At 43.4% G+C, this 26,600-nt stretch overlaps 2 protein-coding genes across 6 annotated transcripts in view; both read right to left on the reverse strand.

The window, feature by feature from the left end:
- FMO1 (flavin containing dimethylaniline monoxygenase 1) overlaps positions 1 to 15,611 on the reverse strand; it is a 32,325-nt gene extending 16,714 nt beyond the window's left edge. Inside the window, exons 1-3 of one of the 2 annotated variants that reach the window (XM_025926194.2) lie at positions 15,461 to 15,610; positions 9,437 to 9,573; positions 15 to 203 (exon numbers count right to left, since the gene is read on the reverse strand). In XM_025926194.2, the coding sequence (XP_025781979.1) occupies positions 15 to 203; positions 9,437 to 9,568 (321 nt within the window). In that variant the 5' untranslated portion in view covers positions 9,569 to 9,573; positions 15,461 to 15,610. Of the gene's footprint in view, positions 1 to 14; positions 204 to 9,436; positions 9,574 to 15,460 lie in introns of both variants that reach the window. The other variant, XM_025926195.2, reaches the window with a different exon arrangement.
- A 7,162-nt stretch (positions 15,612 to 22,773) lies between these two features.
- FMO2 (flavin containing dimethylaniline monoxygenase 2) overlaps positions 22,774 to 26,600 on the reverse strand; it is a 36,922-nt gene continuing 33,095 nt past the window's right edge. For all 4 annotated transcript variants that reach the window (XM_086694416.1, XM_086694415.1, XM_025926335.2 and 1 more), the window contains 2 exons: positions 25,722 to 25,794; positions 22,774 to 24,712 (listed from right to left, as the gene is read on the reverse strand). In XM_086694416.1, the coding sequence (XP_086550542.1) occupies positions 24,361 to 24,712; positions 25,722 to 25,794 (425 nt within the window). In that variant the 3' untranslated portion in view covers positions 22,774 to 24,360. The remainder of the gene's footprint in view (positions 24,713 to 25,721; positions 25,795 to 26,600) is intronic.

Consider the following 26,600-nt stretch of genomic DNA (forward strand, 5'->3'; position numbering starts at 1 on the left):
GTTTTGTGTCTTACCTTGAACTGAATGTGTTTCAGAAGGTTGAACCGGCTTGCATACATTTTGAGATATTCCAGGAATTGAGAATTTGGCACATAGTTTGGATAATCTTCTGGGAAAGGAAAGTCTGAGTAACAAGACATCTCCTTGCAGCTGTTGGAAACCACAGACCTGTAGAGGCTGGCTCTTCCTTCTTCAACATGTTCCTGTACAAACGGTACACGCACATGAGTGTGTCTGCATTCGTGCATGTGTGTGCACACACATGAAACGGATATTGATTTTTAGACATTTCAAACATTGATAAAGATTAAGGTTACCCTTTATCTTTTTATTTCCTTTTCTTTCTTTCTTTCTTTCTTTCTTTCTTTCTTTCTTTCTTTCTTTCTTTCTTTCTTTCTCTCTCTCTCTCTCTCTCTCTCTCTCTCTCTCTTTCTTTCTTTCTTTCTTCTTTTTTCTTTAATTTAAAGCATGGAGCTTGAACTCATGACCCTGAGATCAGGACCTGAGCTGAGATCAAGAGTAGGATGCTTAACCAACTGAGCCACCCAGGCACTCCAAGATTACCATTTCTTTTTTTGTTTGTTTTTAAGTTTATTTATTTATTTTGAGATGGGAAGAGGGGCAGAGAGAGGAGAGAGGGAGAGACAGAATCTCAAGCAGGTTCTGTGCTGTCAGCACAGAGCCTGAGGTGGGGCTGGAACTCATGAACCATGAGATCAGGACCTGAGCCGAAATTGAGGGTTGGTCGCTTAACCGACTGAGCCCTCCCAGGAGTCCCCCAAGGTAACCCTTCCTAATGGGATTTGTTACCCTGCACTTGAGATAGGGTGAACACTGATTACTTAATTTTATGATCAGAATTACTATTTCATTCACTACATGTTAACAAATAAACCCAGGATGAACTCCCTTGTCCAGATTGATATGGCATTACTTCAAAATGTAGGAAAATATGGAAATAGACCAGAGCCAGGAAGTACTATCTGGATGATGGACAATTGCTAGGTAGTTTGGTTTCCCAGGGTATTGTTGAAAGAATCACGGAGAAGAGGGTTCAGATTATTGAAGGACTCTGCATCTAAAGTTAAGGAATTTGCATTTTATAGGAAGGTTATGGCAGTCTTCTGAGTTTTTATGTGGAAGTGATTCATATTAAATTTTGGAAAGATAATTCCAGTTCCACAAAAGAAATAGGAAGTCTGGAAAAGAAGGAAGGAGGCCAGTGAAGAGCCTAAAACACAAATCCACTTGATTGCTAATGGCAGCCCGAGCAGAGGCAATGGCGGTTGCCACAGAGAGGCGAGATTTGTGAGGTAGCAGTAAGTCAGAATGCGCAGCATAGGGAAGCTGTTTGGATTTAGGACTTGGGAGAAGAAGCACGTCAAAGGTTTTCAGAATGGACAACTGTGCACTTAGTGAGACACTAATTTCCCACTCCTAGTTTTGACATGAATAACTAGCACATGTCAGTGTCTCAGACAACTACAACCAGGTTGAGTAATAAGCACTTTTGGTATATTTAGTCTTTAATATACATTGCCTCTGTGTTTTGAATGTACTATGGAGGATTGTTCTGATTTTAATGGGAATGTGGTCCTTAGTATTTTAATATTATTTACCATTTTGGATATCTACAGTTCTTTTTTTTTTTGTCCTCTGTGAAGCAAAAATTATTTTGTTTGTGTGAACAAGTGGAAAGACGAATGTAAGCCTCACCTATGGAGAAGGGCTCACTTCGTTCCCTCAAAGGGAAAGGTATAGTGAGCACAGAGAATAAACTTATAAACATGTCTTTGTGGTTTGAATTAATGTTACTGATCTCATCAACTAAGGAGCAAGCTGTATCTTGTTTGTCTGGGGCCTCACCTCTGCCAGTCTCATTTATACAGCATAAATCTAGAAACCTGGAATCTAAAGGCTTCTAAGAAAGATGACTATTTAAATCCTGATCTTTTATTCTGCAGGCAGATCTAAAGCACTGTTACTCAAAGACGTATTGCTCGGCGAGCAATATGGAACTGGATTCTTTTTAATCCTCTATGACAAGTACAGAAATTGAGAGTAAGCATCTGGAAACTTTACTAGCAATACTTCACCATTGCTCAATATCCAAGCACGTGGACTTCTATGTGTTGAATGGGACTTAGATCAGTCTCAGTGTTGCCTTAACTCGTGTGATGAGTGGCCTGGGGTTCGAGCTGTGTGCGAGTCATGGATCACTGATGTTTTAAGGTTAGTTTGAAAACTGTTAGCCAGAAATGCATAAAATTTGTCATTATTTTCTTTCATTGAAAGATAACTGGGGGCACCTGGGTGGCTCAGTTGGTTAAGTGCCTGACTCTTGATTTTGGCTCAGGTCATGATCTCATGGCTTGTGAGAGCCTGCTTGGGATTCTCTGTCTCTTCCTCTTCTCCCCCTCTCTCTTTCTCTCTCAAAAGAAATAAATAAACATTAAAAAAAAAAAAAAAAAAGAATCACCTGGGAAATCTTACTCGCATGTAGATGCTGATTCAGTAGGTCTGGGTGAACTTGAGATTCTGTATTTCTAACAAATTCCCCCGCAGATGCTGTTGGGCACAGACCATACTTTGAGTAACAACACTTTGGAGCAGTCCTACCAAAGTGGAATTTGGTGGAGGCCACTTATGCTCTTTAAAATTTTCTGGCAGTCATATTTAAAAAGGTAGAAAGAGCCAGGTGAAATTAATTTTAACAGTATATTTTATTTAACTCAACATATGTCAAATTTTATACTTTCAACACGTAATCACTATAAATATTACTAATGAAGTAGATTACATTCTTATAGCAAGTCTTTCAAATATCAGTGTATATTTTATATTTTATTCATTTGTTTAAAAATTTATTTTTCTCTTTTTAAAGAATTCATTTAAAAGATTTGTTTTATTTTTAGAGAGAGAGAGAGAGCATGAGCAGGGGAGAGAGGCCATGGGAGGGAGAGGGAGAGAGAGAGAGAGCGAGAGAGAGCGAGAGAGAACGAACCACAAGCAGGCTCCAAGCTCAGTGTGGAGCTCTCTATGCAGGACTCATTCCCATGACCCTGGGATCATGACCTGAGCTAAAATCAAGAGTCAGATGCTCAACTCACCTGAGCCGCCCAGGTGCCCTTTAGTGTATATCTTATACTTCTCAATTCAAATGCCAAATTTTTATTGGAAAAAGGGGATCCACATACCCAAACTGCTAGCAAATATGCTTAAAAACACTCCAGTAACTGAACTGAGTATTGCTTTTAAAATTAAAATTAATTACAATTAAGTGAAATAAAAAATTCAAGTTTTTAGTCATATGAACCAATTCCATAGTTACATGCAGACAGTGGCTACTTTATTGAATAGTAGAGCTTTAAAGTTGAAGCCAGCTATTAGAACAAAATTTAGTGTTGGTTTTATTTAATTAAAAGTGATGCTTCCTCTGGGTTACAGAGAATAGGAACAGCTATAAAGAGATGTAATGTGGAGCAGTGAGAGCAAACAGCATGGGAAGAAGCTGTAGTATAATAAGAGAAACATCAGTTATGAATGTTTTGGGGTCAATTAGGCCAAAGCTCCCTCACTTTTCTCTAGCATCTGAAAACATCACATAGTGAATCATACTTGGTTAATACTGGCAATTTCTAGTTAACAATAATAAAAGGGTAAGTTAGGAATATATACTGTTTTAATAGGGGAAGAGATGTGCATAATACATGTTGTAAAGATTTCCATAAAAATGGCTCAAAAATTTTTTCCGTATGTTGGAATGGCACATTTATTTATTTATTTATTTATTTTTTAATTTTTTTTTTCAACGTTTATTTTATTTTTGGGACAGAGAGAGACAGAGCATGAATGGGGGAGGGGCAGAGAGAGAGGGAGACACAGAATTGGAAACAGGCTCCAGGCTCTGAGCCATCAGCCCAGAGCCCGACGCGGGGCTTGAACTCACGGACCGCAAGATCGTGACCTGGCTGAAGTCGGACGCTTAACCGACTGCGCCACCCAGGCGCCCCTGGAATGGCACATTTAAACAGTAGAGAGTAATGGGGCTCAGTGGAGTCGCATAAGCCAGGAACCATGTATTAATGGGACCTTAGAACAGATGAACAAAGAAATATAAATAGAAAAAAATGCTGTTTTGTAAAACTCTGGGAGATAATTGTAAAGGCAGGGAGAAGAGAGTCTGCCCCGAAAACCTGAGGCCTATCTTGAAACAATGTATCACAGAAGTTAGCCAAGGAGGCGCTCTAGTTTAGAGGGAAACTTAGCCCTTAGGGGGAATCCAAGACCAACTCTTTGCTCTTTTCTTTCTTCCCACTGATTGTTCCTCCTAGAAAGATACAGAGAGTACTTCTGTATGCGGCTCCCGCCACCTGCCCTCCTGTGTTTGCCCCAGTGATTCCCAGGTCCTGTTGGGACCTCCAGCTGTACACACTCTTGGCATCGTCCCTGTGTGGGTCTGCCAATTGCCCTGGTGCTCCAAGTCACATGCCTCACGAATTGGTGGGGCCGTGTAGGGGAAAGGTTTTTGTTTTGAAGGGAAAAGTGGGAGGGGAGGAGGGATGGACGGGGACAGAGAGCAAAGGCTAAGAGCATGCACTGAGCGGTTCTGGCTTCCCGGTCTACTTTGGTCCTGCAATGTAATGAATGGAAAGGTCACAGTCATCTGCTAAGACACTTGGGTGGGACTCCCTGAACTGTCCAGAATTTACATGCTCTCATTCTTGAGCCAGACTCTGGAAATGCATGAAGTACAGTTCTCGACAGCACAGACCCAGACTGCCTAGGTTCATCTTCAAGCTCTACAGTTTTATCTGGGTAATCTTGGGAATTTTCTTTTTTAAAGTTTATTTATTTTTGAGAAAGAGAAAGAAAGAGAGAGAAAGCACGCACAGAAGCAGGGGAGGGGCAGAGAGAGATGGAGAAAGAGAATCCTAAGCAGGCTCCCCACTGTCAGTGCAGAACCAGGAGGAGTCCGGGGGCTCAAACTGAAACTCACAAACCTTGAGATCATGACCTATGCTGAAATCGAGTCAGTTTCCTCAGTTATAAATAGGTATTATAATAATAGTGTATATCCCCTGGGATAAACTGAAACGATAGCTGTAATGTGTTTAGGATAGTGTCTGCTAAGCTCCCAATAAATGTTAACTGTTACTCATATTATTCCTCCATGATTATTATGGAGATTTACTTTCTGAAGCTTTGTGTCCTTCAGAGAGGATAATAGGTGATGGGAAGAAAGCTTTGACAGTTCAGATGTCTCTCCCGTCTCAAATTAAAAATAAATGTAAAATGATAATAAAAGTCACTCCTAAATAGAGACATTCTCTTTGTACAGGACATTCATACATCTTGCTCTCCAAGAACAATTACTGCCTTCTTTTCCTCTCCTCTGAGCAGCCAGAATCCGTTTTTCTTTGTCTCCTCCTCTCCCTAGCGAGAGTTGGAGTCTCACTGGAGGCCAGAACATCATTCTGGGAGGGTTAGTAGGCCCTGGAATATGTTTCAGGGATGTGAAGGATGAAGCCGAATGTGTTTCTACCAGTATAGTATAATTTCCTCTAGATAATGTCAGTGTGGTTCTATAGGAAGGCTATCCCTTAAGATCCCTTCCTATACTAAAATTCTCTGAGTAAAATTCATTTTGAGTGATGGGACAATTCCTCACATTTTATTTCAATGTTACTTTATAATTGAAGTAATCAACCTATGGTGTTACTGCCCTAAGCCTCCCTTCCCTCTTAGGAGCCTAAGAGAATTGGTTGTAAGATAGACTTTCCATACATCTCGCTTGCCCCCACTTGAGTTAGTGGACAGAAGTGGGCTCTTTACCAACGTATCCCAATTATTACCAATTTATTTCTTATTAAAGATCACCACCTCTCTCCCACCCCAAGGAATGATGCCATTTCTTTTCCATTGCAACCTTTGTTTCCTCTTTGCTTGAGGCTATGGTAGCTGGAAGAGGCCAGAGAAATGGGTGTCTGAGTGTCAAATTAAGCACAGTGGTTTCTAATCTCTATAATCTTTGGGGGTGTCTCCCTATTTGGAAATGGAGGCAGTCTCCATATGTGTTGTCTTGGGTTTCTGCAGATGGCTTGTCCATTTTTGCCCGGTGATCCCCGATGCCCAGAAGGGGAACTAAGGATCCCCTATGGGCTTTCTGGTAAGCACAGCCCTTGGTCGAGCACTTTATTTTTTTCATTTTAAAATTTTATTTATTTATTTATTTATTTATTCATTCATTCATTCATTCATTCATTCATTCATATTTTAGAGAGACAGAGCAGGGGAGAGGGGCAGAGGAAGAGAGACAAAGAATCCCAAGCAGGCTCCATGCTAAGCGTGGAGCCTGACATGGGGCTCAGTCCCACGACCCTGGGATCCTGACCTGAGCGGAAATCAAGAGTCCAGCACCCTGGAGCAGACACTTTAATCTGCAAGTTTTGAGTTGGCCACTTGCTTTGAGTGCAGAGACAGAGACACCCTGTAACCAAGCCTGTGTGCGGATGTGCACGTGCGCTGAGGTAGGAGGAGAGTGGGATGCCTCTAGAAAGACTCAGAAGGCTCATAGCATGTTGGAGCTGAAAGGTCCCTTTAAGGGCACCTTAGTTTAGGGATTTTCTCTCAGGCTTTCGAGAAATCTCAAGGTGGTACAGTTATCTCAAGAGGCCACTGTGTCAAGAGAGGGCTGCTGAATGAAGGTGGGGTGGTTTTCCTGGCTCCCAGTGCCCGAGCTTTTATCTATATTTCAAATTGGTTCTGTGTTCTCATTGAAGACAGAAAGCAGTGGGGCTGGAAGGACTTGTTACTTGGGCTACTTCTGCTGTATTATCCTCTTTGCCATCCTTTCGATGCCCTATCATGTGCTTCGAGATAGGTTTCCCTGACCTTCTCTATTTTTCTTACTTCCCCCCTCCCTTCCCCACTCCCACTCCTTTATCCTCCACAGAGGCCGTATTTTCCTGATGGGATCGAGGCCTCTCCACCTTTCCGAGGCAAACCCTTCTGCTGGGCCTACAACGACACCCCTTCCCTTGTCTGTAGGATCTTGTTCTAGTTTGGGCTCAAGTAATCAATAGTCTCCCCCACCCCCCTACCTCCCCTGTCCAGGTAGCTTCTCTTTGCCTGTAAACATGTCTGGGTCTTCCCATCATGCCAACATAAGCAAATCGATACACTAATAAAAAGTACCTCCTTTATTGCGTTCCTCATTATCGATTGCTTTCTAAATAATACCTTGCCAGAAAATTCAGCCACCCTCATCCCCTCCCATTATTTCTTACGCACGCCACGTACACCAATGAGCTATTTTTATTTTCCAAGCCTGCTCAGTACCTTTTCTTTACTGGTTTCCTCCCTGTAATCTCCCACTCAGTCTCGTCTGCCTGTTGAAATCTTCCCATCGCACACCGTCTCCCCCATGAAGCCTTCCCTGACTTTCCTCCAGTGGATACAATCCTGACCTCATTTATTTATTTATTTATTTTAAGTTTTTTTTTTTTTAATTTTTTTTTAACGTTTATTTATTTTTGAGACAGAGAGAGACAGAGCATGAACGGGGGAGGGGCAGAGAGAGAGGAAGACACAGAATCGGAAGCAGGCACCAGGCTCCGAGCCATCAGCCCAGAGCCTGATGCGGGGCTCGAACTCACGGACCGTGGGATCGTGACCTGGCTGAAGTCGGACGCTTAACTGACTGAGCCACCCAGGCGCCCCAATCCTGACCTCATTTAAATACCCACAGCACTGTGTCTAATTTGTAGGATCCTACTCTCTTCTCATTACCCTGGCAGCAGCCTGGGGGTTTGATGTATTATTCTCATTTCTGCGTCCCCCACGGTGCTCATGCATAGGTGTTTGACCTGCCCAAGTCACACGGCCAGTTGGGCACAGCTGGATCTGGAACTCATTTCTCTTGATTCTTAGATCAGTGATTTTTACATGTGAATAATTAAGTGTCTGTGACCTATATAAGGTGCTTTTTTTTTTTTTTTTTTTTTTTTTTTGTCCAGTATCCTCAGGTCTCTGGGCTTTTTTTCTTTCTGGACTCACCTTTGCTTTGACTGAAATTCTGCTATTTATCCTTTTAACTGGGAACTTTCATCTTGCAAGCCAACTCCCAGCTGTGATAGATTAGTCCTATTTATCTTGAGTATGTGTTAAGAAGGATTCTGAGGCTTATCAGGGGAAGTGTATCATGCTTGACTAGCAAGGTCTTCAGTGGGCACAGGAGGGGAGAGGTACAGCAGGGGTGTTAGGTTTCTGCTGTCCTAATGGAAAGTATGCACTTTGAAACATGGGAACAGATGTGCTCTTTCACTTAGTGCCTTTGGAGGAGGTTTCTATGTATCAATGGTCACATTTCAACACCTGCAGTTCTTTATGTGGGCCAAGCGGACCTATGCTAGGAGAACTGCAACTAACCAGCAGCCTTGGCCTCTCGGGAGCTTTGCTCACAGAGTTAGGAAATCCTTTATTCCAGTTCCAAATTCCATTCTTCTAGGGTAGAGGAGTGCCGCATCTTTCTCTTAGCCCCTTATGGGCTCTGAGGCCCGGGCGTCTGACACCTTGCTCCTTTTCACTATTCCCGACAGCTTTCTCATCAGCATGTTTAAAGCTCTAGAGAAGGAGGGCCAGGAGGAGGCTTGGGAACTCTAATGCAAATGCTTCCCTGCCCAGCCACAGGACTCAAAGGGTTTCAGTGGCCCCAGCAGTGCCCCTGCGATCCCCTTTGGCCCAGGCCAGTCAAGGGTGGGCTGTAGAGTCCCCTCTTCTCCTTCCTCACCCCATTCTCCTCTCCAGTCTGGACGGTAGCCCTGCTGAGACTTGAGGGTATTACTTTCTTTGCCTCAGGGAAAAAAGGCTCCTAACTCACATTCTTTACTTCTGGTTGTTCTTGGCATAGATTGGCATTGCTTGGACAGCAGCACCTTGAGTATAGAGCTCATCATCCAGCGAGCCCTGCGCTGTTTCACGTCAGGGGCAGCAGGACTGGGGAAAAAAGAAGGTGAGCAGTTCCACCCAGCAGGTGGAGGCCAGCATCCCTGTGCTGCTGGGTTCATATGCTTGCCCCAAACACTACAGCCTCTGGCCTCACTTCACACCCCCCCCCCCCCCCCCCCCGCTCTTGCTCCCCTTGTTCCGGGCTTTCCTGGCTGTCCCAGCCACTCCATTCTCTCCCACCCTTTGTGGGCATCTTCCTTCCTCTTGGCTTTAGATAAAGTTTGTAGGGTTGCTTCCACACTCCCCACCCAAGCTCAGGCTGTGTCCTGCTTCTTTCTTTTAACAATTTCATTAACCCTCCTGGCCACTGTTCAGCAGATGCTTCTAACTCATCCCCCTGCCCCAGAGCAGCCTTGGGAGAAATGCTTTCACACCGTCCAGCCTTATCCATTAGACACATCGCACAGCTGCTGAGACCCCTACTTACGGTGAACCTCCACAGCCCCCCGAGGTCGTCACTCCTCTCAAAGCATGTGGGCTCCAGGCCTTCCTCCAGGCAGCACTTGATGGAGGCCAGGCCACTGACCCCGGCTCCCACAATGGCAACTCGCTTGGCCATGTTCCCTGGTGCAGGGGAAAGCAAAACTGAGCCTTTTATTCACAAGTGAAAGCCCCACCCCAGCTTGGCTGCTCTAGCCAACCAGGAAACAGAACCGGGGAGGTTAAGAAGTTTGCTCCATTTGATCCCTCTGTGGCTGGCCTCTGGTGTTGTGAGTGCAAAAAGAGAAATGTTCAGGTCCCTGGTTTAACCCTGTGCTCGTAAGCCCCTGCGCCTACACTCGGAGCTCGTGCCTGATGTTAGCACATTTGTTGCCAAGACTGTGGCTTCTGGCAGAGTGGCTGGAATTAGACCCTTTCGTGGAGAGTTTTGCATTCAGGATGGGGCTGCTGCCTCTGGCCTCCCTTCATGGGTCCCAGAATGGCATAGAATAGTAGACCAGAAAGAATCACCTGGTCAAACATGTTTTGTTTTTTAAGTTTATGTATTTATTTTGAGAGAGAGAGAGAGAGAGAGAGAGAGAGAGAGAGGGCATGCAAGCGTGAGCACAGAAGCAGGGAAGGGAGAGAGAGAGAGAGAATCCCAAGTGTCAGTGCAGAGCCCGATGTGGGGCTCGATCTCACAAATCGTGAGATCATGACCTGAGCTGAAATCGATAGTTGGAAGCTTAACTGACTGGCCACCCAGGTGCCCCTAACATGTTTTTTAAATAAACATATGAAACTGGAGGTCAGATTAGCGTGGTGGCATGAGACAAGGCCACATGGCAGTGGTGGAGCGGAGTTGGGACTAGAAGCCAAGACCTGTGGCCACTGCAGGTGCCACGGCAGCCCTGGGAGAGTCCCAGCCCCTGGCATACCGCAAGGTCCCGGCTCGGTTGCCCATCCTTCTCCTATCTGCAGCCAGTGGATGGCTGCCAGGGGAAGGGTGAGGGTGCGAGGCTTTGTGGGGACATTCATCCCTCCTCTCCCCTTCAGATACTGATGCAGCTCAGGGAACATGGCCCTGTCCCCATTGGCACAGGCGGAGGGTCATCTGTCCCCAGGCCATGCAAGAATGCTGAGAGGCAATATAGTGTATTGGTTAAGCAACCAGGCTCTAGACCAGATTGCGTGGGTTAAAGCTCAGTTCTGCCAGTCACTGCCGTGTGATCTTGGGCAAGTTATTTAACCCCTCTGTGCATCATAAAAATTGAGGAAATAGTGGTAGTTTCCTTGTAGTGTTTGGTGAGAATCAAGGGAGTCAACACGTCAGATGATTTAGAACTGTTCCTGGCATGTAACAAATGCTTAATAAATATAAGCTATTATAACTATGAAACCATTTCCCAAAATTGGTGTCCTCCTCTGCCTTTCCCATTAGTAAGTTTCTGCTCTTTTAATTCCTATACGTTTTGGCCAGTTCATCCACATTTAACAGTGAATCATGTGATTTAGAGTTGTTCCCTAATACATTTTTGTGACAATTGTATCTCCTCACTTTAGTGAGTTTTGAAAGCGCATGGGTCCCAGAGTCAATGTAAGAAGTGCCCCCGAAGGCATTGTTTTCCTGAACATTTGCTGTTTTCTCGTTGCACAGATGAGCTTTTTCCACATAACTGGACATACATCTTTCGTTTTTGAGAGAAATAGCTCAACTATAGAGACTTCATCTGCTTTACTCTCTGCTGGGGCCTCTGTGGCCAGGGAAGTCCTTGGAACAGAATACAACAGGTGCTCAATAAATAGTTCTAGAATGAAATGGAAAGGCCCATTTATTTTCAGGTGTTATGTAAAAGTTTCTTCCCCGAAGCTACTAGCTCTGATTTACTGGGAGAGAGCTGGTAGGTCCCCTTTAGGGGAAGTCACGCTCTAGATCCTAATGGATACCGTAGAAACACAACCTCATACAATTTTCCCTGCCTTGCGTCCTAGAGAAATAAAATGACCCTACATTTAGAGAGACAGCTGATGTAATGAAATGAATATGGGTGTTGGGACCAGACACATCTATTTCAAATCCCTGCTCTATCACCTTGGCGCATAGGAAAATATCCCCTCTGGGCCTCACTTTCCTCATTTGTAAAATGGGACATCATGCTCTTCATTTTTGTGAGACATAGTAGACATTCAATGAAGAATATCCACTTTTTAAAAAAAGATTTTATTTTATTTTTTTTCTTTTTCAAGTTTTTATTTAAATTCATTAGTTAACATACAGTGTATTATTAGTTTCAGGTGGTGAATTTAGTGATCCATCACTTACAACACCCAGTGCTCATCACAAGTGCCCTCCTTAATCCTGATCACCTATTTAACCCATCCCTCACCAACCTCCTCTCTGATTAAACCCATCTCCCACCCACCAGATTTTATTTTTTTATTTGAGAGAGAGAGAGTGCATGTGCACACAAGCAGGGTGGGGGGTGGATGGGGCAGAGGGAGAGAGAGAGAATCTGAGGCAGGCTCCATGCTTGGCACGGAGCCTGATATGGGGGACTTGATCCCATGAAATGTGAGATCATGACCTGAGCCAAAATCAAGAGTCAGATGCTCAACCAACTGAGCCACTCAGGGAGCCCCAAGAGTATTATGGGAAAAATGACTCTCAGAATGAAGAGAGGAATTGCATATATCACTATGATATCTGCAGCTGTGTGCAGAAGCATGCTGGCTCTGTAAAGACAGCAGGTCTGATTATAACGGGATACTCATGCCCTCAGCAGGGGACCAGGAAACAAAGCAGTTTCCTTTTGGAAGGGGAGAGGGCAGAGCCATTTGCAGTAGCTGGATTGAGAAGGAAGGTGGGGGAAATCTGTCTAGCATTGCTCCACTGAGATTAGAGGTCAGCAGGTGGAGATCGAACTTCTCCAGAGAGAGGCTAGTCAGTGTATATTCTGCCATGTTTGCAGGGTGGTGTCCCATGGAGGAAAAATGGGCTTCTGGTATGGCAAGAACCAGTGTGTATGTTTCCTTGACTAGGATGTTGTAGCTTCAGGTACATGTTGCTGAATGAAAGCACCAAACTTGCTCTATAAGAAGAAAAGGACCCGTCACGTTGTATGTCAATTATATTTCAATAATAAATTTTGGAAGGAGAAGAAAGAGGAGAAGGAGGAGGGGAAAGAAGGAGAAGGAGAAATGCATCCACTCCAGCTGTTAGCCTGGTCAGAGGGAGGGCCAGCCAGGGACCTGGCTCACTGTGAGGTAACTGTGGAGACCTTGGGCAAGGAAATCAACTGCCTTGGGCTCACTTTGCAAAAAAGGATAACCATATCAACTCTTAGTCCAAGGGCCTGACCCAGTACTGTAAACATTTGCCCCTAAGCATTTGAAGGATCGTTGCAAACAGAAGGATTAGATTTATGGGAAATGGTGGAACTGAAGACATTACATGAAGGCAAATTTTAGTTCCATATAAGCACTTTACAGCATTTAAGGCTCTGATATTTGTGCAGAGTCTGTAAGATTATTTTTTGGAAATATTGTAAGTAGGAGAGTAGTAGGTAATGGAGAGGGTGGAATCAAATGCCCTTTAGGATTCTGTTAACTCAGATTCCACGATTCATTCATGGATTAGTCTAGCGGTCAAACACTCAATGAGCGGCTTCTGTGATCCGAAGCCCTGGGCGAGGTATTGGGAGTACGAAAGATGAATAAGGTGTGATGCCTTCTTTAGAGTAGCTTCCCTCTGGCGGGGAAGTCAGGATGATAAATAGATCATTGCAGTATTCTGTGTCACGTGCTAAGACAGAGTCGTGTCTTATGTACGCCTTGCAATAAGAGCATGAAGGAAGAGGCTCATACTGTGACTTTGGGGTGATAGGAAAGCAATACTGAGGAATACTAGTTGCTTCAGGTTTTGAAGTTTGAAAGGAACGCCAGTGGGCAGAAGAGGGAAGGAAATGAGCTCTAGAGACAGGGAGCAGCAAAAGTAGCAGCCAGAGACGGTCGATGGACGCCTCTACGACTGCCCAGCTCCCCAGTGAGCTTGAAACTTACAGGAAATAGCATGTTCCCCACAAGAGGAGACTATCTCGGTGTTGATTCACTGGATCAGGTCTGTTAATCTTCTCTCTGCTCAAGGTTATATGTTTGCCTAAAGTGGGAGCATTTCCTTTGACTCGTTTCTTATTTTCCCTTTCTCTCTCTCTCTCTTTTAAAGGTTTATTTAGGGGTGCCTGGGTGGCGCAGTCGGTTAGGCGTCCGACTTCAGCCAGGTCACGATCTCGCGGTCCGTGAGTTCGAGCCCCGCGTCAGGCTCTGGGCTGATGGCTCAGAGCCTGGAGCCTGTTTCCGATTCTGTGTCTCCCTCTCTCTCTGCCTCTCCCCCGTTCATGCTCTGTCTCTCTCTGTCCCAAAAATAAATAAACGTTGAAAAAAAAATTGTATAAAAAAAAAATAAAATAAAGGTTTATTTATTTATTTTGAGAGAGAGAGAATGAGTGTGGGAGGGGCAGAGAGAGAGAGAGAGAGAGGGAGAGAGAGAATCCCAAGCAGGCTCCACACCATCAGTACAGAACGTGACATGGGGCTTGAACTCACAAACCCTGAGATCATGACCTGAGCCGAAGTCGGACGCTTAACCGACTGAGCCACCCAGGTGCCCTCCTTTGTCTTATTTTCTATAGTGAGTGGCACACTTGGTCTGCACTAGTAGTTGCATAAACACTTGGCAATGAGTTGACTTCCTGGTGGGTAAAATGAATGAATTCACCACAGTATATCCTTTTTAAAAAAAAAAAATTAACTGAGCAAATATTCACTGGGAGCTAATATCAGAACACGAGGCTGGACCTGCCATTCCCCAAATGGTGTGCAGAGGTGCTGTGAATGATTTTAAAATATCCAGGAAAACACATGTATGTTGAATTCTGAGCAAAGCTGATGGGTAGTTGATAGTTTTAATATCAGTTACGGCTGTGTTATGTTAGATGATGTCATATTTTTGCAAAGCTGGGTTTTCGGCAGTTGCAATGTTAAAAAAGCAAGTACTACACAGAAAGTGCTTGGATACCAGCACTGAGTGCACAATGATACAATATCCTTTTCTTAATGTTTATTTTATTTTTGAGAGAGAGAGAACGCGCGTGCAAGTGCGCGTGCACGCGCGCATGAGCGGGGGAGGGGCAGAAAGAGCCAGGGACACAGGATCCACAGCTGGCTCTGTGCTGACAGCAGACAGCCCCATGTAGGGCTCAAACAGCCCGATGTGGGGCTCAAACTCACGAAGCATGAGATCATGACGTAAGCTGAAGTCCAACCCTTAACCGACTGAGCCACCCAGGTGCCCCATGATATAATGTCCTTAAGTGGGCCATGCATTTCAAGACTAAGAAGAGACAGTAGATTTAGCTGGATGGATGGCAGTTGGGGGAGGGGTGAAGGTGCCTACTTGGCCCCTGGGAACAAATGAGCACAAGCTGGTAAGAAACTGAAGTCAGAGCAGAGCCGTGCTTTGTGATTCCTGTCTTCCCGCAGCTGTTCCTCGCCTGCTCAAGCCCATTCCTAACCACATAAGAAAAATTCTGCTAGGATTTAAATTTATCTGGTCAGTTACAAGGCCACAGAGTTTCCCTAGTTTCCCTAGGCTGGAGGAGAAATGAAGAAGTAATGAAGGACTGAGACTCAGTTTCACCATCTGTAAATCAGAAGACATTAAACTGGGTAGCTATAAAAGATTTCCAAAACCTTTGAGAGTTATAGTGAATTCATGTGGGAGTGGGGTTAACAAGAGAGATCTGACCATAGAAACTCAAGAAACTTTGTCACAATGCATAGAATGGAGCACTTTTAACAACGGGAAAAGGACAACTCAGATGCCAAAGGGGGGTTACTTATCTTTCCCAACTTGTGCCAAATGGAAGGTAATTCTGTCCTGAAGCACAATAACAAAACAGAAAAAATCTGGGTCCCACCTCCCTAATTCAAAGAAATCAGAGATTATATCTGGTTACTTACTTTATGTAGTTACTTTAATGTACCTGGAATTCCCATGGTCCCCACTATAGTTTGGACTCTGGAGCCAGCAGGAATTGAAATGGATGAGCACAAGCCAATGTTGTCCTAGCAGGCCCTGGCTCCGGATGAACTGGGTCTAAGAGATAAGGAATGTTATGCAGAATTTGGGACCTAAGGTTAGTCTTTGCTTACATTTTAACTTGATTAATGGTACAATCATGCTAAGAGAAAAACATTGCCTGGTGGGTGCTATGCCCTTTAGACTCACACTTCACCCTGCAGAATAGAAATTAACTTAGTGAGTCACAGCGGCATCTTAACTGTTCATCAACTTTACTGTTCAAAGGGAACAAATAAGACAATCATGTCAATAGCTGCTATACCAAAGGTTCACTTTTAAAGTTTTGATCCATTTAACATTGTTTTTATTTATTTGTTTTTTTTTAATGTTTGTTTATTTTCGAGAGAGAGGGAGCAAGTAGGAGAGGGGCAGAGTGAGAGAGAGAGAGAGAGAGAGAACCCCAAGCAGGCTCTGTGCTGTCAGCACAGAGCCCAATGAGGGAATGTTGAACCCACAAACCATGAGATCATGACCTGAGCCGAAACCAAGAGTCAGACGCTTAGCTGACAGCCACTTGGGTGCCCTTCACATTATTATTTTTAAACCATACATCACCCACATTGTTAAATTCATTTTTAAAAGACTTTTTAAGCACAGATGATTGCCCAGACATTTGGGAAATGTAACAAACATCTGGGTAGATCATGACTTTTGGAGTCACAAGTCCTGGGTTTGAGTACTCTCTTCACCAGTTATTACCAGAATAATCTTGGGAAAATTATATAACTTTTTAAAGCTTCAGCTTATTCAATTAAAATAAACATAATAATACCTAACTCAGATGGTTGTGGTGGGGATTAGATGGGATAATCCACGCAGAGATTTTTTTACATAGTAAACACTGAGTGGCTGCAATGAAGGTGATAATGATGTCATTGCCAGGACAGATAAGGTGTCTTGGTTATTGACTTGTGGTATTGAAATGACTCCCACAGGCACAGAGAGTAAACGTCAGGACCGATTGGTAAGATTGAAGCAGGGAGAAGGTTCTGGAAGAATAAATCTTTTTCTTGATTTTCATTATGGTATAACCACACCCTTCAGCTCTGTATCTAGACGGCTTTGTGTATCACCCAGTTTGTTGCTGGCTCATTAGGCTTACCCTTTACCTTGCTTCTGGCGAAAGACTTGGCACGGAGACAGCACTGTTAGCTGTGTGGAGTTCAGCTGCCTTCCTGCAGCTATGAGGACAATATTTGAATCATTTCAAAGCTTAGTTTTTACCCAGAAAGGGAGCCCTCAAAAGTGGTATTAGTTCAAGCATATTTTTAAAAACCAGAGTATCTTTGACGTCAAGTCAGGGACACCTTGAGAACTAGGGCCACAATTAGTGTTCCAAACCCCAGTACTTAGGCATTTACCTCCCCCACCCCAAAGTTTAGTTAAATTCGAGTTAACTAACATATAGTGTAATGTTGGTTTCAGGAATAGAATTTAGTGATTCATCACTCATATGTAACACCCATCATAACAAGTGCCCTCCTTAATACCCATCACCCATTTAGCCCATCCCCCTCCCACCTCTCTCCATCAATCCTCGGTTTGTTCTCTATTGTTAAGAGTCTCTTATGGTTTGCTTCCCTCTCTTCCCCCCCCCCCCACTCATATGTTCTTCTGTTTTGTTTCCTAAATTTCACATTTGAGTGAAATCATATGATATTTGTCTAGCTCCATCCGCATCATTGACAATGGCAAGATTTCATTCTTTTTTAAAAAAATGTTTATTCACTTTTGAGGGAGGAGGGGGAGAAGGGGCAGATAGAGGGGGACAGAGGATCCAAAGTGAGCTCTGTGCCGACAGCAGAAAGAGCAAGGCAGGGCTTGAACTCACGAACTGTAAGATCATGACCTGAGTTGAAGTCAGATGCTTCACCAACTGAGCCATCCAGGTGCCCTAAGATTTCACTCTGTTTGATGGCTGAGTAATATTTCATTGGATATATATACCACATCTTCTTTATCCGTTCATCAGTTGATGGACACTTGGCGTAGGCACTTACCTTGATATGTACATGCATCTTTGGCACATACCTAGTAGTAAGGTCACTAGCCCTTACCAGGCATGCCGCTGACATAAGTAGAAACAAAGAACTTAAAACGTTGCTTGAGCCTAAACATGATCATTGATCAGATCATCTCATTTTTCTTAATTAGCAAGAGACTTGTAATTAAAAATGAGAAGATTGGCTTTCAGTGACACCTTTACTTTCTGCTATTTTTAGGGCTTATTGTAAATTAGCTGTGCTTGAGGCCATGGAATGGAGAAAGCTATCCAGGCCCTTTTTGAGCCCTAGGAAGCCAGATTGGTAGACAATCATGCTTTTTAGGAAGTATTTTGGACTCTGCCTTCTGGGTGCATGGTAGGATAGAGCTTCTTGGTATCTTGGTCTCTTGGCTGGGAACATGTGACTAGTTCTGGTCGGTGAAATGTGGGCCAAAGTAACATATGTCCTTTCTGGGCTCAGAGCTGTTAATTGCCAGTGTAAGACCAGAGAGCACTTTCTTTTTCTTCACGGTGGCTATAGCTACTTTCAGACTTTCAACCAGGCTGTTCCATTAGCCTGGATGCCTGAGTGACTCTGATGAGCAGAGCCTAGCCTCCAGTGGATACATAACGTGAAAGAGGAAGGATCTTTGTCTTATTGCAAGGTTTTGAGCTTTGGGGATTGGTTGTTAGTGCACCATACCTGGCTTCTATTGATGGATGCACTAGAATGATGTTTCTGGCTCCTTCACTGTATTTCTAAATTATCTTCTGAAGTCTCCCCACCCTCCCTCCCCCACCCTGCTCTGATGCGGAGCGGAGTTGAAAGAGAGTGTAGAATTTACTTAGCTTTAGTAAATTAGACCCACCCAGTGCAATTTTTTTCTTTCTCCCTCTAAAAATTAAAGACAGCCACAAGTCCCTACCCCTCAGCTCTCCCACTCCCCCAGAAGAAAGCATCAAGAGGCTCCACAGGTGCCTTTCTTGATGGTGATTGGTTGACTGATATTCCTAAGAGTGGGTAACTCCCTAAGTCCCTTTCACATTGAGGTTGTTCTTTTTCTTTTTGTGAGAACACACCTGCAGACTAGTAGTACTGAAGGGGCAGGTGGAGAGGGTACCGTGCCTACTGAAGGTCAAATAGTTTACTTGGAATGGGTCCTTTCTCTGCCAACAATGGTGAATCAGTGACTAGTCTTGTTGCTTTTAGGTTTTTTTTTCCTCTACTCAGAGTCCTCCTTAAAATTTGTGACTGGTTTAGTGGTCACAAACTCCTTTAGTTTTTTCTTTTTCTTCCTTTTTTTTTTTTTTTTTTGGTCTGGGAAACTCTTTCTCTCTCTCTCTATTCTGAATGACAGCTTTGCTGGATAAAGAATTATTGACTGCACATTTTTCCCATTCACCGCATTGAATATTCCTGCCATTCCTTTCTTGCCTGCCAAGTTTCTGTGGACAGATCTGCAGTGAGCCTGATCTATCTTCCCTTGTAGGTTAAGGACTATTTTCCCTTGCTGCTTTCAGGATTCTTTCCTTGTCTGTGTATTTCGTGAATGTGATTAGGATATGCCTTGGTGATGGTTGGGTTTTGTTGACTTTCATGGGAGTTCTCTCTGCTTCTTGGATTTTGATGTCTGTGTCCTTTCCCAGATTAGGAAAGTTTTAGCGATAATTTGTTTGAATAAACCTTCTGCCCCTTTTTCTCTCTCTTCATCTTCTGGGACTCCTATGATACAAATGTTATTCCATTTAACAAGTTACCGAGTTCCCTAAGTCTGCCTTAATGATCCATTACCTTTATTTTCTTCTTCTTTTCAGCTTCAGTATTTTCCATAATTTTATCTTCTATGTCACTGATTCACTCCTCTGTTTTATCCCTCTTCATTTTTATGGCCTCCTTATGGGTTTGCATTTTCAGTTATAGCATTTTTAATTTCAGCCTGACTAGATTTTAGTTCATCTCTGAAGAGAGGGATTCTCTAGTGTCGTCTATGCTTTTCTCAAGCCCAGTGAATCCTTATAATCATTATTTTAAATTATAGTTCAGACATCTTATATCTGTATTGGTTAAATCTCTGGACATGAGATCTACTTCCTGTTCTTTCTTTTGGGGTGAATTTTCCATCTCGTCATTTTGTCTAGGAAAAAAATAAGGGAAGAAAACAAAAACAAAACAAAACACACACACACACACACACACACACACACACACACACAAAAACAAAGAAAAAAACAAGGAAAAAAAATTTAAAAAACCCCAAAACTAGATCCTGGCTGTGTTTTGGTCTGCTTTTTAAAACAGTCTATATTGCCCCCCCAACCACCCAAAAGCAAGGCGGAGTCCCAGGAGTGACAGTATGGACTGAGGATCCCTGGGTCACAAGAAGAGTGGGTGGCTCCAACATGCTGCACTGTTTATTTTATTTATTTATTTATTTAAAAAAAATTTTTTTTTCAACGTTTATTTATTTTTGGGACAGAGAGAGACAGAGCATGAACGGGGGAGGGGCAGAGAGAGGGAGACACAGAATCGGAAACAGGCTCCAGGCTCTGAGCCATCAGCCCAGAGCCTGATGCGGGGCTCGAACTCACAGACCGCGAGATCGTGACCTGGCTGAAGTCGGACGCTTAACCGACTGCGCCACCCAGGCGCCCCACACTGTTTATTATAGATAAATAAAATGAAATGAAATGAAAACAAACAAAAAAATTAAAAATATATATATAAATAAAAATTAAAATAATAAATAAATAAGGAATAGAAAAGAATAAGAAAATAAGTGAAAAAAATAAAATAAAGAATATAAGTAAAAAGGAAGTGAGATCCTATTTCCCCTAGGGCTGAAGCTTGCCTCACTCTATGATCAGTAGACTTGGTGTGAGTGAGTTGTTTGTGTTGGTCTTCTGGGGGAGGGGAATGCTGGGCTCATTCTCCTGCTGTCTTGTTCAGTGGAAATGCACCTCCAGGGCACAGGGTGGGTGAGGCTTGGTGTAGGTAGCTTAGGCCTCCACTAGGTGGTGCTGATTTGCTCCTTGAAGACTTACAGCGCTGATGGGTCGGATGACTATGGTGGTGCCACATTCTTTAGCTCTGGAGCTGAAAGTTTGTGCCCCCCCACTCTTTGGGGGAACCCTCACAGAAGAGCAATCAGTCATCCCTCTTGTGTCCCTGGTTTCTGTCAGGACCCTGCGTTCACCCTGCCTGTGTCCGAGCTTCTTTTATCGCAGGCGTGTGACTGAGTTTCAAAACTCCAAATTTTAGAAACTTTTGCAGCCTGGACCGGTGCTGTTCCTCTGGGGGAGGGTCTTGCCATACTTGTGCAACAGCACAAGTGTTTGCCAGCCCATGCTAGGAAAGTGATCACATGATCATGCAGTGGTTCAGAGTTTATAGCAAAGTAGAGCAGAAAGCTGGCACCCTGGCTCACTGCCCTCAGCCAGAGACCCTGCTCCTGTGCCTGGGAACAGTGCAGCATGTGGGAGCCATCCATTCTTCTTGCGACCCAGGGGATCCTCAGTCCATACTGTCACTGCTGGGACTCCGCCTTGCTTTGCCACCCGAGTACCTTTAAGTCAGGCACGTCCCATGGTAGTGGACTTCTGAAGACTCAGACTTTGTGCCCTGCTGCTTATAATACTTTGTGGTAGTCTCCATGAGCAGGGCTCCCTCCCCGCTGGTGTACCCACAGTTATATCTCCCCTGAGTCAACGCTCAGCACTTCCTGCCTTCCAAAAGGTGGTGGCTTTTCTACTTGTAGACCACCAGTTTTTGTTCTCTCAGACGTCTGATTGATTTCTTGGGTGTTCAGCATGCTTTGATAACTGTCTAGCTATGTTAGAGGGATGCACCAAGCTTAGGGTCCCTCTATTTCTCTGCCATCTTAATTCCTCCTCCAAGAATCTGCACTTCTAGAAGCTCCCTGAGATAGTCTGTGGGTTGTAGTTTGGAACAAACTATCCTAGGTGGTTTGTCTGGGATAGTTTCCTGTTTCAGGGTATATAGAGGCAGAAGAATAAACTTGGATGAGTCTTCCTTAGTGAATCTCAGACTCTGGAAATGAACTATTTATGTTTTTAAAAAGATTTCAGAATATTTGGAAAGATTTCAAGAGATCATCCTCTTTCTAAAATTTTCAAGGTTATACATTTAATAATAATTTTGTCCTAATGGAGCTATTTTCCCCACTGATTCAGTATCAACCTGACACTTGTTTCTCAATTCGTTCCACTGTAAAAGTAGGATAATAACCATAGTTACTTCCCTGGTAGTGGTAACGATGAATGAAGCAAGTTATGAAAAATAATTGGGACGACAAAGAAATTGGCAAACTTTCTCCCTAAAGGGCCAGATAGTAAAATATTTTAGGCTTTGTGAGTCCTACTGTTTCTATCACAGCTGCTCAACTCCGCCATTGTAGCTTGCAAGCGGCCACAGACCGTCAATGTATGTTGTGACTGTGTTCCAATAAAACTTTATTTATAGAAATAGGTAGTACACTGGATTTAACCTACCGGAAGTAGTTCACCTTCTCTTGCTATACAAGATTGATAAATTCTATTATTATTATTAATGATTTAAAGGCTTGCAAATCATCTTTAATAATTAGCAAAATAATCAGTTTTTAATCAAGAAGTATACATACCATCTGCAATTTTTTCAAAGGAAACTGCTTATAGGAGCAATGAAAACAAATGTGGCATTTATTTATTTTTTTTAATTTTTTTAAATTTTTTTATTTTTTCAACATTTTTTATTTATTTTTGGGACAGAGAGAGACAGAGCATGAACGGGGAAGGGGCAGAGAGAGAGGGAGACACAGAATGGGAAGCAGGCTCCAGGCTCTGAGCCATCAGCCCAGAGCCCGACGCGGGGCTCGAACTCACGGACCGCGAGATCGTGACCTGGCTGAAGTCGGACGCTTAACCGACTGCGCCACCCAGGCGCCCCAACAAATGTGGCATTTAAATGGTGGTGTTATTTCAATGGACTCTAAAGAAATAAAGCTTCCACTGATAGCGATTGTCATTACATTGCTCTAGGCACTTCAGAAACAAATCCAGGCCCAAGTAAAGAACAGTGTCCACAAAGGCTTTGGAAAAGTAAGAGGAGACGTTTGTCTAAATCTCTAATCTCTGACCTTTTCCCTCTTCAGAAGGCCTTGGTCTGGGTTTAGGGCATAGTTTATCTCCCAAAGCACACTTCATGGAAAGAATGGCTGTAGTGGACAGATAAACTGGATGTTTATTATGTTGCTCAAAGCTTACTGACATTGAATTGCTTGTGTCTTTTTTTAGATTTCAGTTCCAAGAAAATGTGTCTCCTAAAAAACTGGTATGCTTCCTTTCATCAGATGACGGAGATTACATATTGTTTTGCCTTTGCCTTGATTATAAAGTTAGAGCTATATACAAGGCTCAATCATTATAATGCTTTTCATCTACTTGGAACATATACTTCTTCCTTGGTGCTTATTTTTTCAAAATGTCAGTGGCTATTTGAAATGTTCTTGTATAGGTGTCTCGCACTGTTAATCCCTTCAAATGCTTTTTAGATCTAGCTGGACTATAAACCAAATATTATGAATCAATTAATTGGGGGTGCCTGGATAGTTTGGTTGGTTGAATATCTGACTCTTGATTTCAGCTCAGGTCGTGATCTCACAGTCGTGCGATCAAGCCCCACATTGGACTCCACGCGAAGTGTGGAGCTTGCTTAGGATTCTCTCTCCCCTTGTTCCTCTACTCCTCTTCCCCACTCATGTACTCTCTCTCTCTCACTCCAAAAAAAATTAATTGATCATATTTGCAAGAAGAGTGCTATTATCTGTGTTAAGTTCCTCCCAAAGCAACATATATATGATTATAAAGAAAATTAACTGTTAATAAGTACTTGATCAATAATAAGGGCTTTTGTCAATAAGTAGATTCTGCAGAAAGGTTATGATCTGCAGTTCTAGAGTCAAGCAAAACTGGGTTCAAATCCCAGCTCCATGACAAGACCAGCTGTATGGTCTTGGGCATGTTACCCAAATGCTCTGAGTCTCAGTTCCATCATCTGACAAGTGGGTATGATAGCCACACCCATCTAACAAAATTATCGCAAGAATTAAATGAAGTAAATACTATACTGTGCACTTAGCACAATGTCTGGTCAGTGGTAAGTACTAAATATGTATATAGCTATTATGGCATGTTTATTTTTATTTTTACAGTGGTTTTATGTCAAAGTATCAGAAACGTGGCTGTTGGCTCAGCTTTCAACATGAGGTGCTAGAAGTCTGTCACATCATTGCCATCGTTTTTTGAGTCTATCCTCTCATTGTTATCTCCAGGATTTTTGAGCAATGCCCCACTAAGCAAATGGAGCATGACGTAACACCCAAGGACTTTGTTACCAAATACAGTCTGGGTAAGGGGACTATTAAGAGGATCATGCAGGGGATTAGATATTTACTCACTGTTGAAATTTTCCAATGTTTTAAGCCATGGGGCCTGCTTTTCATTCTGTGCATTTCTATTTTTTTCCACACAACTGTGTTATGTAAGGGCTGGCAGCACTATGTACATGGCCATGTTATTTGTCCTTTTGGAGAATCTGGCGAACTTGAGGAAAGGTTGGAATGGCCAAGAAATTTCATGACGCCATTTTGGTGTTTTACACGGACCTAATTCTGCTAATTCTCTACAACCACCTCTCTGTTCCTCTCAGCTCTGAAACATAGAATCTAGATTTAATATTTTTTCTTTTAGCCTTTTTTGTTTTTAAAGAGGAGCTGACTGACACTAAAGTCAAAAGCCTTACTCTGACAGATTAGAACCACTGAAGCTGGAAAAAAAAGGCCATAGAAATAGCAAGAAGCCCCAGGATTTTCAACAGGAAGGAAACTAGGAAATTAGATGAGGTTGTTAGTGCCCGTGTCTTTAAAGGCTTCAGTATCCTCTTTTTCTGAGTGACAATGGCACTTCTGGCTCCCTTCCACTGCCCAGGCCCAGTGAGCCGGTACTGGTAGGAGTTGCAGGGTCCGAAATAGAGCTTCACGGCCAGTTTGGGATCTTTTAGCAGGAGAGACAGGAGGTCTGGCTTCGCGCCTATCTCTGAAGCGAGCTCGTCCAAGTAGTCGATATAATCGGTCTGCAGTGTCTGACTCTGACTCTTTCCAAACCTTAATGAAGAACGCAGAGAGGGCAGATTCACAAAATGTTATAAGTCACATAAGAACAGTAGGTGTTCGAGGGCTGTTGAAAGAAAGAAGGGCTGAGTGAATGAATAAATGAGTTTTGAATGAATCGCCAGTGGAAGGTGTGAGCTTATCTCATTAGAGGGCCCAGATCTCAGATTGAGAGTAGGCCGTGAAAGGAATAGTCATGAATTCATGGCAGTTCTGGGAATGTGACAAGGTTTAAGACCAGGATTATTACTTGGTATTTAGTGAGTAGCTTCAATTCTCCAGGCAAGTACAAATTAATCAAGATGGCTGCAAAGATTCATGAGCGAATGCAGATGAAATCCGAGCTCAGTGTCTTGCACAGAAAAGATACTTAATATTTACCTGCTAAATTATGAAAGTACTTGGCACTGTGGCTGGAATGTAATAGATGCTCAGTAAATGTTAGATTAATTAGAATTTAACCATGAGAAAACCCCTATGTATGAGGCCCCCAAGTCAACTGTCCAAGGGTGCTTGATCACTACTGAACCCCATTCTACCGTATCACAAAGTATGCTTCTTTGAACTTTCACATCAACTCCTTTTATAATTTAGTTTGATAGGACATCCCCCAGCTATCCTTCCAGAGACACTCAGGCCATTGTCACCATCACTGCCCCATCCAATTTCCTCTCTAACCACAGAGAGCGGGCAGCCTGAGAAGATATGCAATTGAACACAGGCATCACACAAAGCCGGATAAAATTAAGTCCAGGAAAAATGTCCTGATTTGGTAACACTTCTAGCTTTACGTAGTTGGTTCTTAAACTAATATGTATAAGAATCACCTAGGGAGAACATAAAAATACAGGTTTCCAGTCTCATCTGGAGGTTCTGATTCAGTTGGTCTGGGTTGTGACCCAGGAAATGTTTAAGAAACAGCTAGGTGGTTCTTGTGGGTAGTCAGATCACTATGCTTTGAGAAACACTGCTCTGTGTAAAGAATTAGAAAAAAAATTCTTACAGATCTATTCTTTTTTCATTCCTCTTGATAGTGTCCGCCATCATAGTCCTCTCTGAGGGCAAGGTACACAAGCCTAGAAATAAAAGGCTGGTTTGAGTAGTGGGTTTGGTTCAGTATCCTTGCTTTATCTAGTACTTGATTCCCACCATTAACCTCTGACCCCTGTTACGCCAGTCAGGGCTGCTGTGTTGTTGAACTTTGGGGTGTGCTGCTCTTCTTGAGTTCTAGGTGATGCTGCCCGTAAGGGGAGCGTGGGCTACTGTGTGAACTCTGAGGTGGAGAGAGTAAGAGAAGTGGCTGGAGAAGGCAGGTGAGCCTGAAGAGCTGGAAGCCACGCCAGGTGGCTTGAGCTGTATCCTGAAGGTGATAGGAAGCCATGGGAGGATTTTCTGCAGGTGGTGACAAGATCAGATTTGCCTTTTGGAAAGATTCTTCTAGCTGCTGAATTTTGGAAAATGGGCTCCAGGGAAGTGAGTTTAGTGGCAGCGAGACCAGTTAAGAGGCTGTTGAAGTAAGCCTGGTGGAGGTAAGGTCGAGCAGTGGGGACAGAGAAAGTAGATTGATGTAGGAGTTATCACTACGTGCTTGTGATTACATCTCTGTCCACGGGTGTTCTTGGGCATGTTGAAATGGTCAGTCTCCCCTGGATATCGCTGGTCATCAGACATACCAGAGTCAACGAGTCCATAACCAAGCGCGTCATTAAAGCCCTCCTGGTCAGACTTACATCTTCTTCCACACATCCTCTCTCTTCCCTTCTTCTTCTTCTGTCCTCTCTATTCATAGCCCTGCTGTCCCCCCAGTTCCCATACTAGAGATCTGAAAGTCATCTGTGATTCCTGTCTCTCTCTCTGATTTTCTACATTCAGCTGATCATTA

Source organism: Puma concolor, chromosome E4 (genome assembly GCF_028749965.1).
Source record: "Puma concolor isolate L17-30 chromosome E4, mPumCon1.1.hap2, whole genome shotgun sequence".
Classification (NCBI taxonomy): domain Eukaryota; kingdom Metazoa; phylum Chordata; class Mammalia; order Carnivora; family Felidae; genus Puma; species Puma concolor.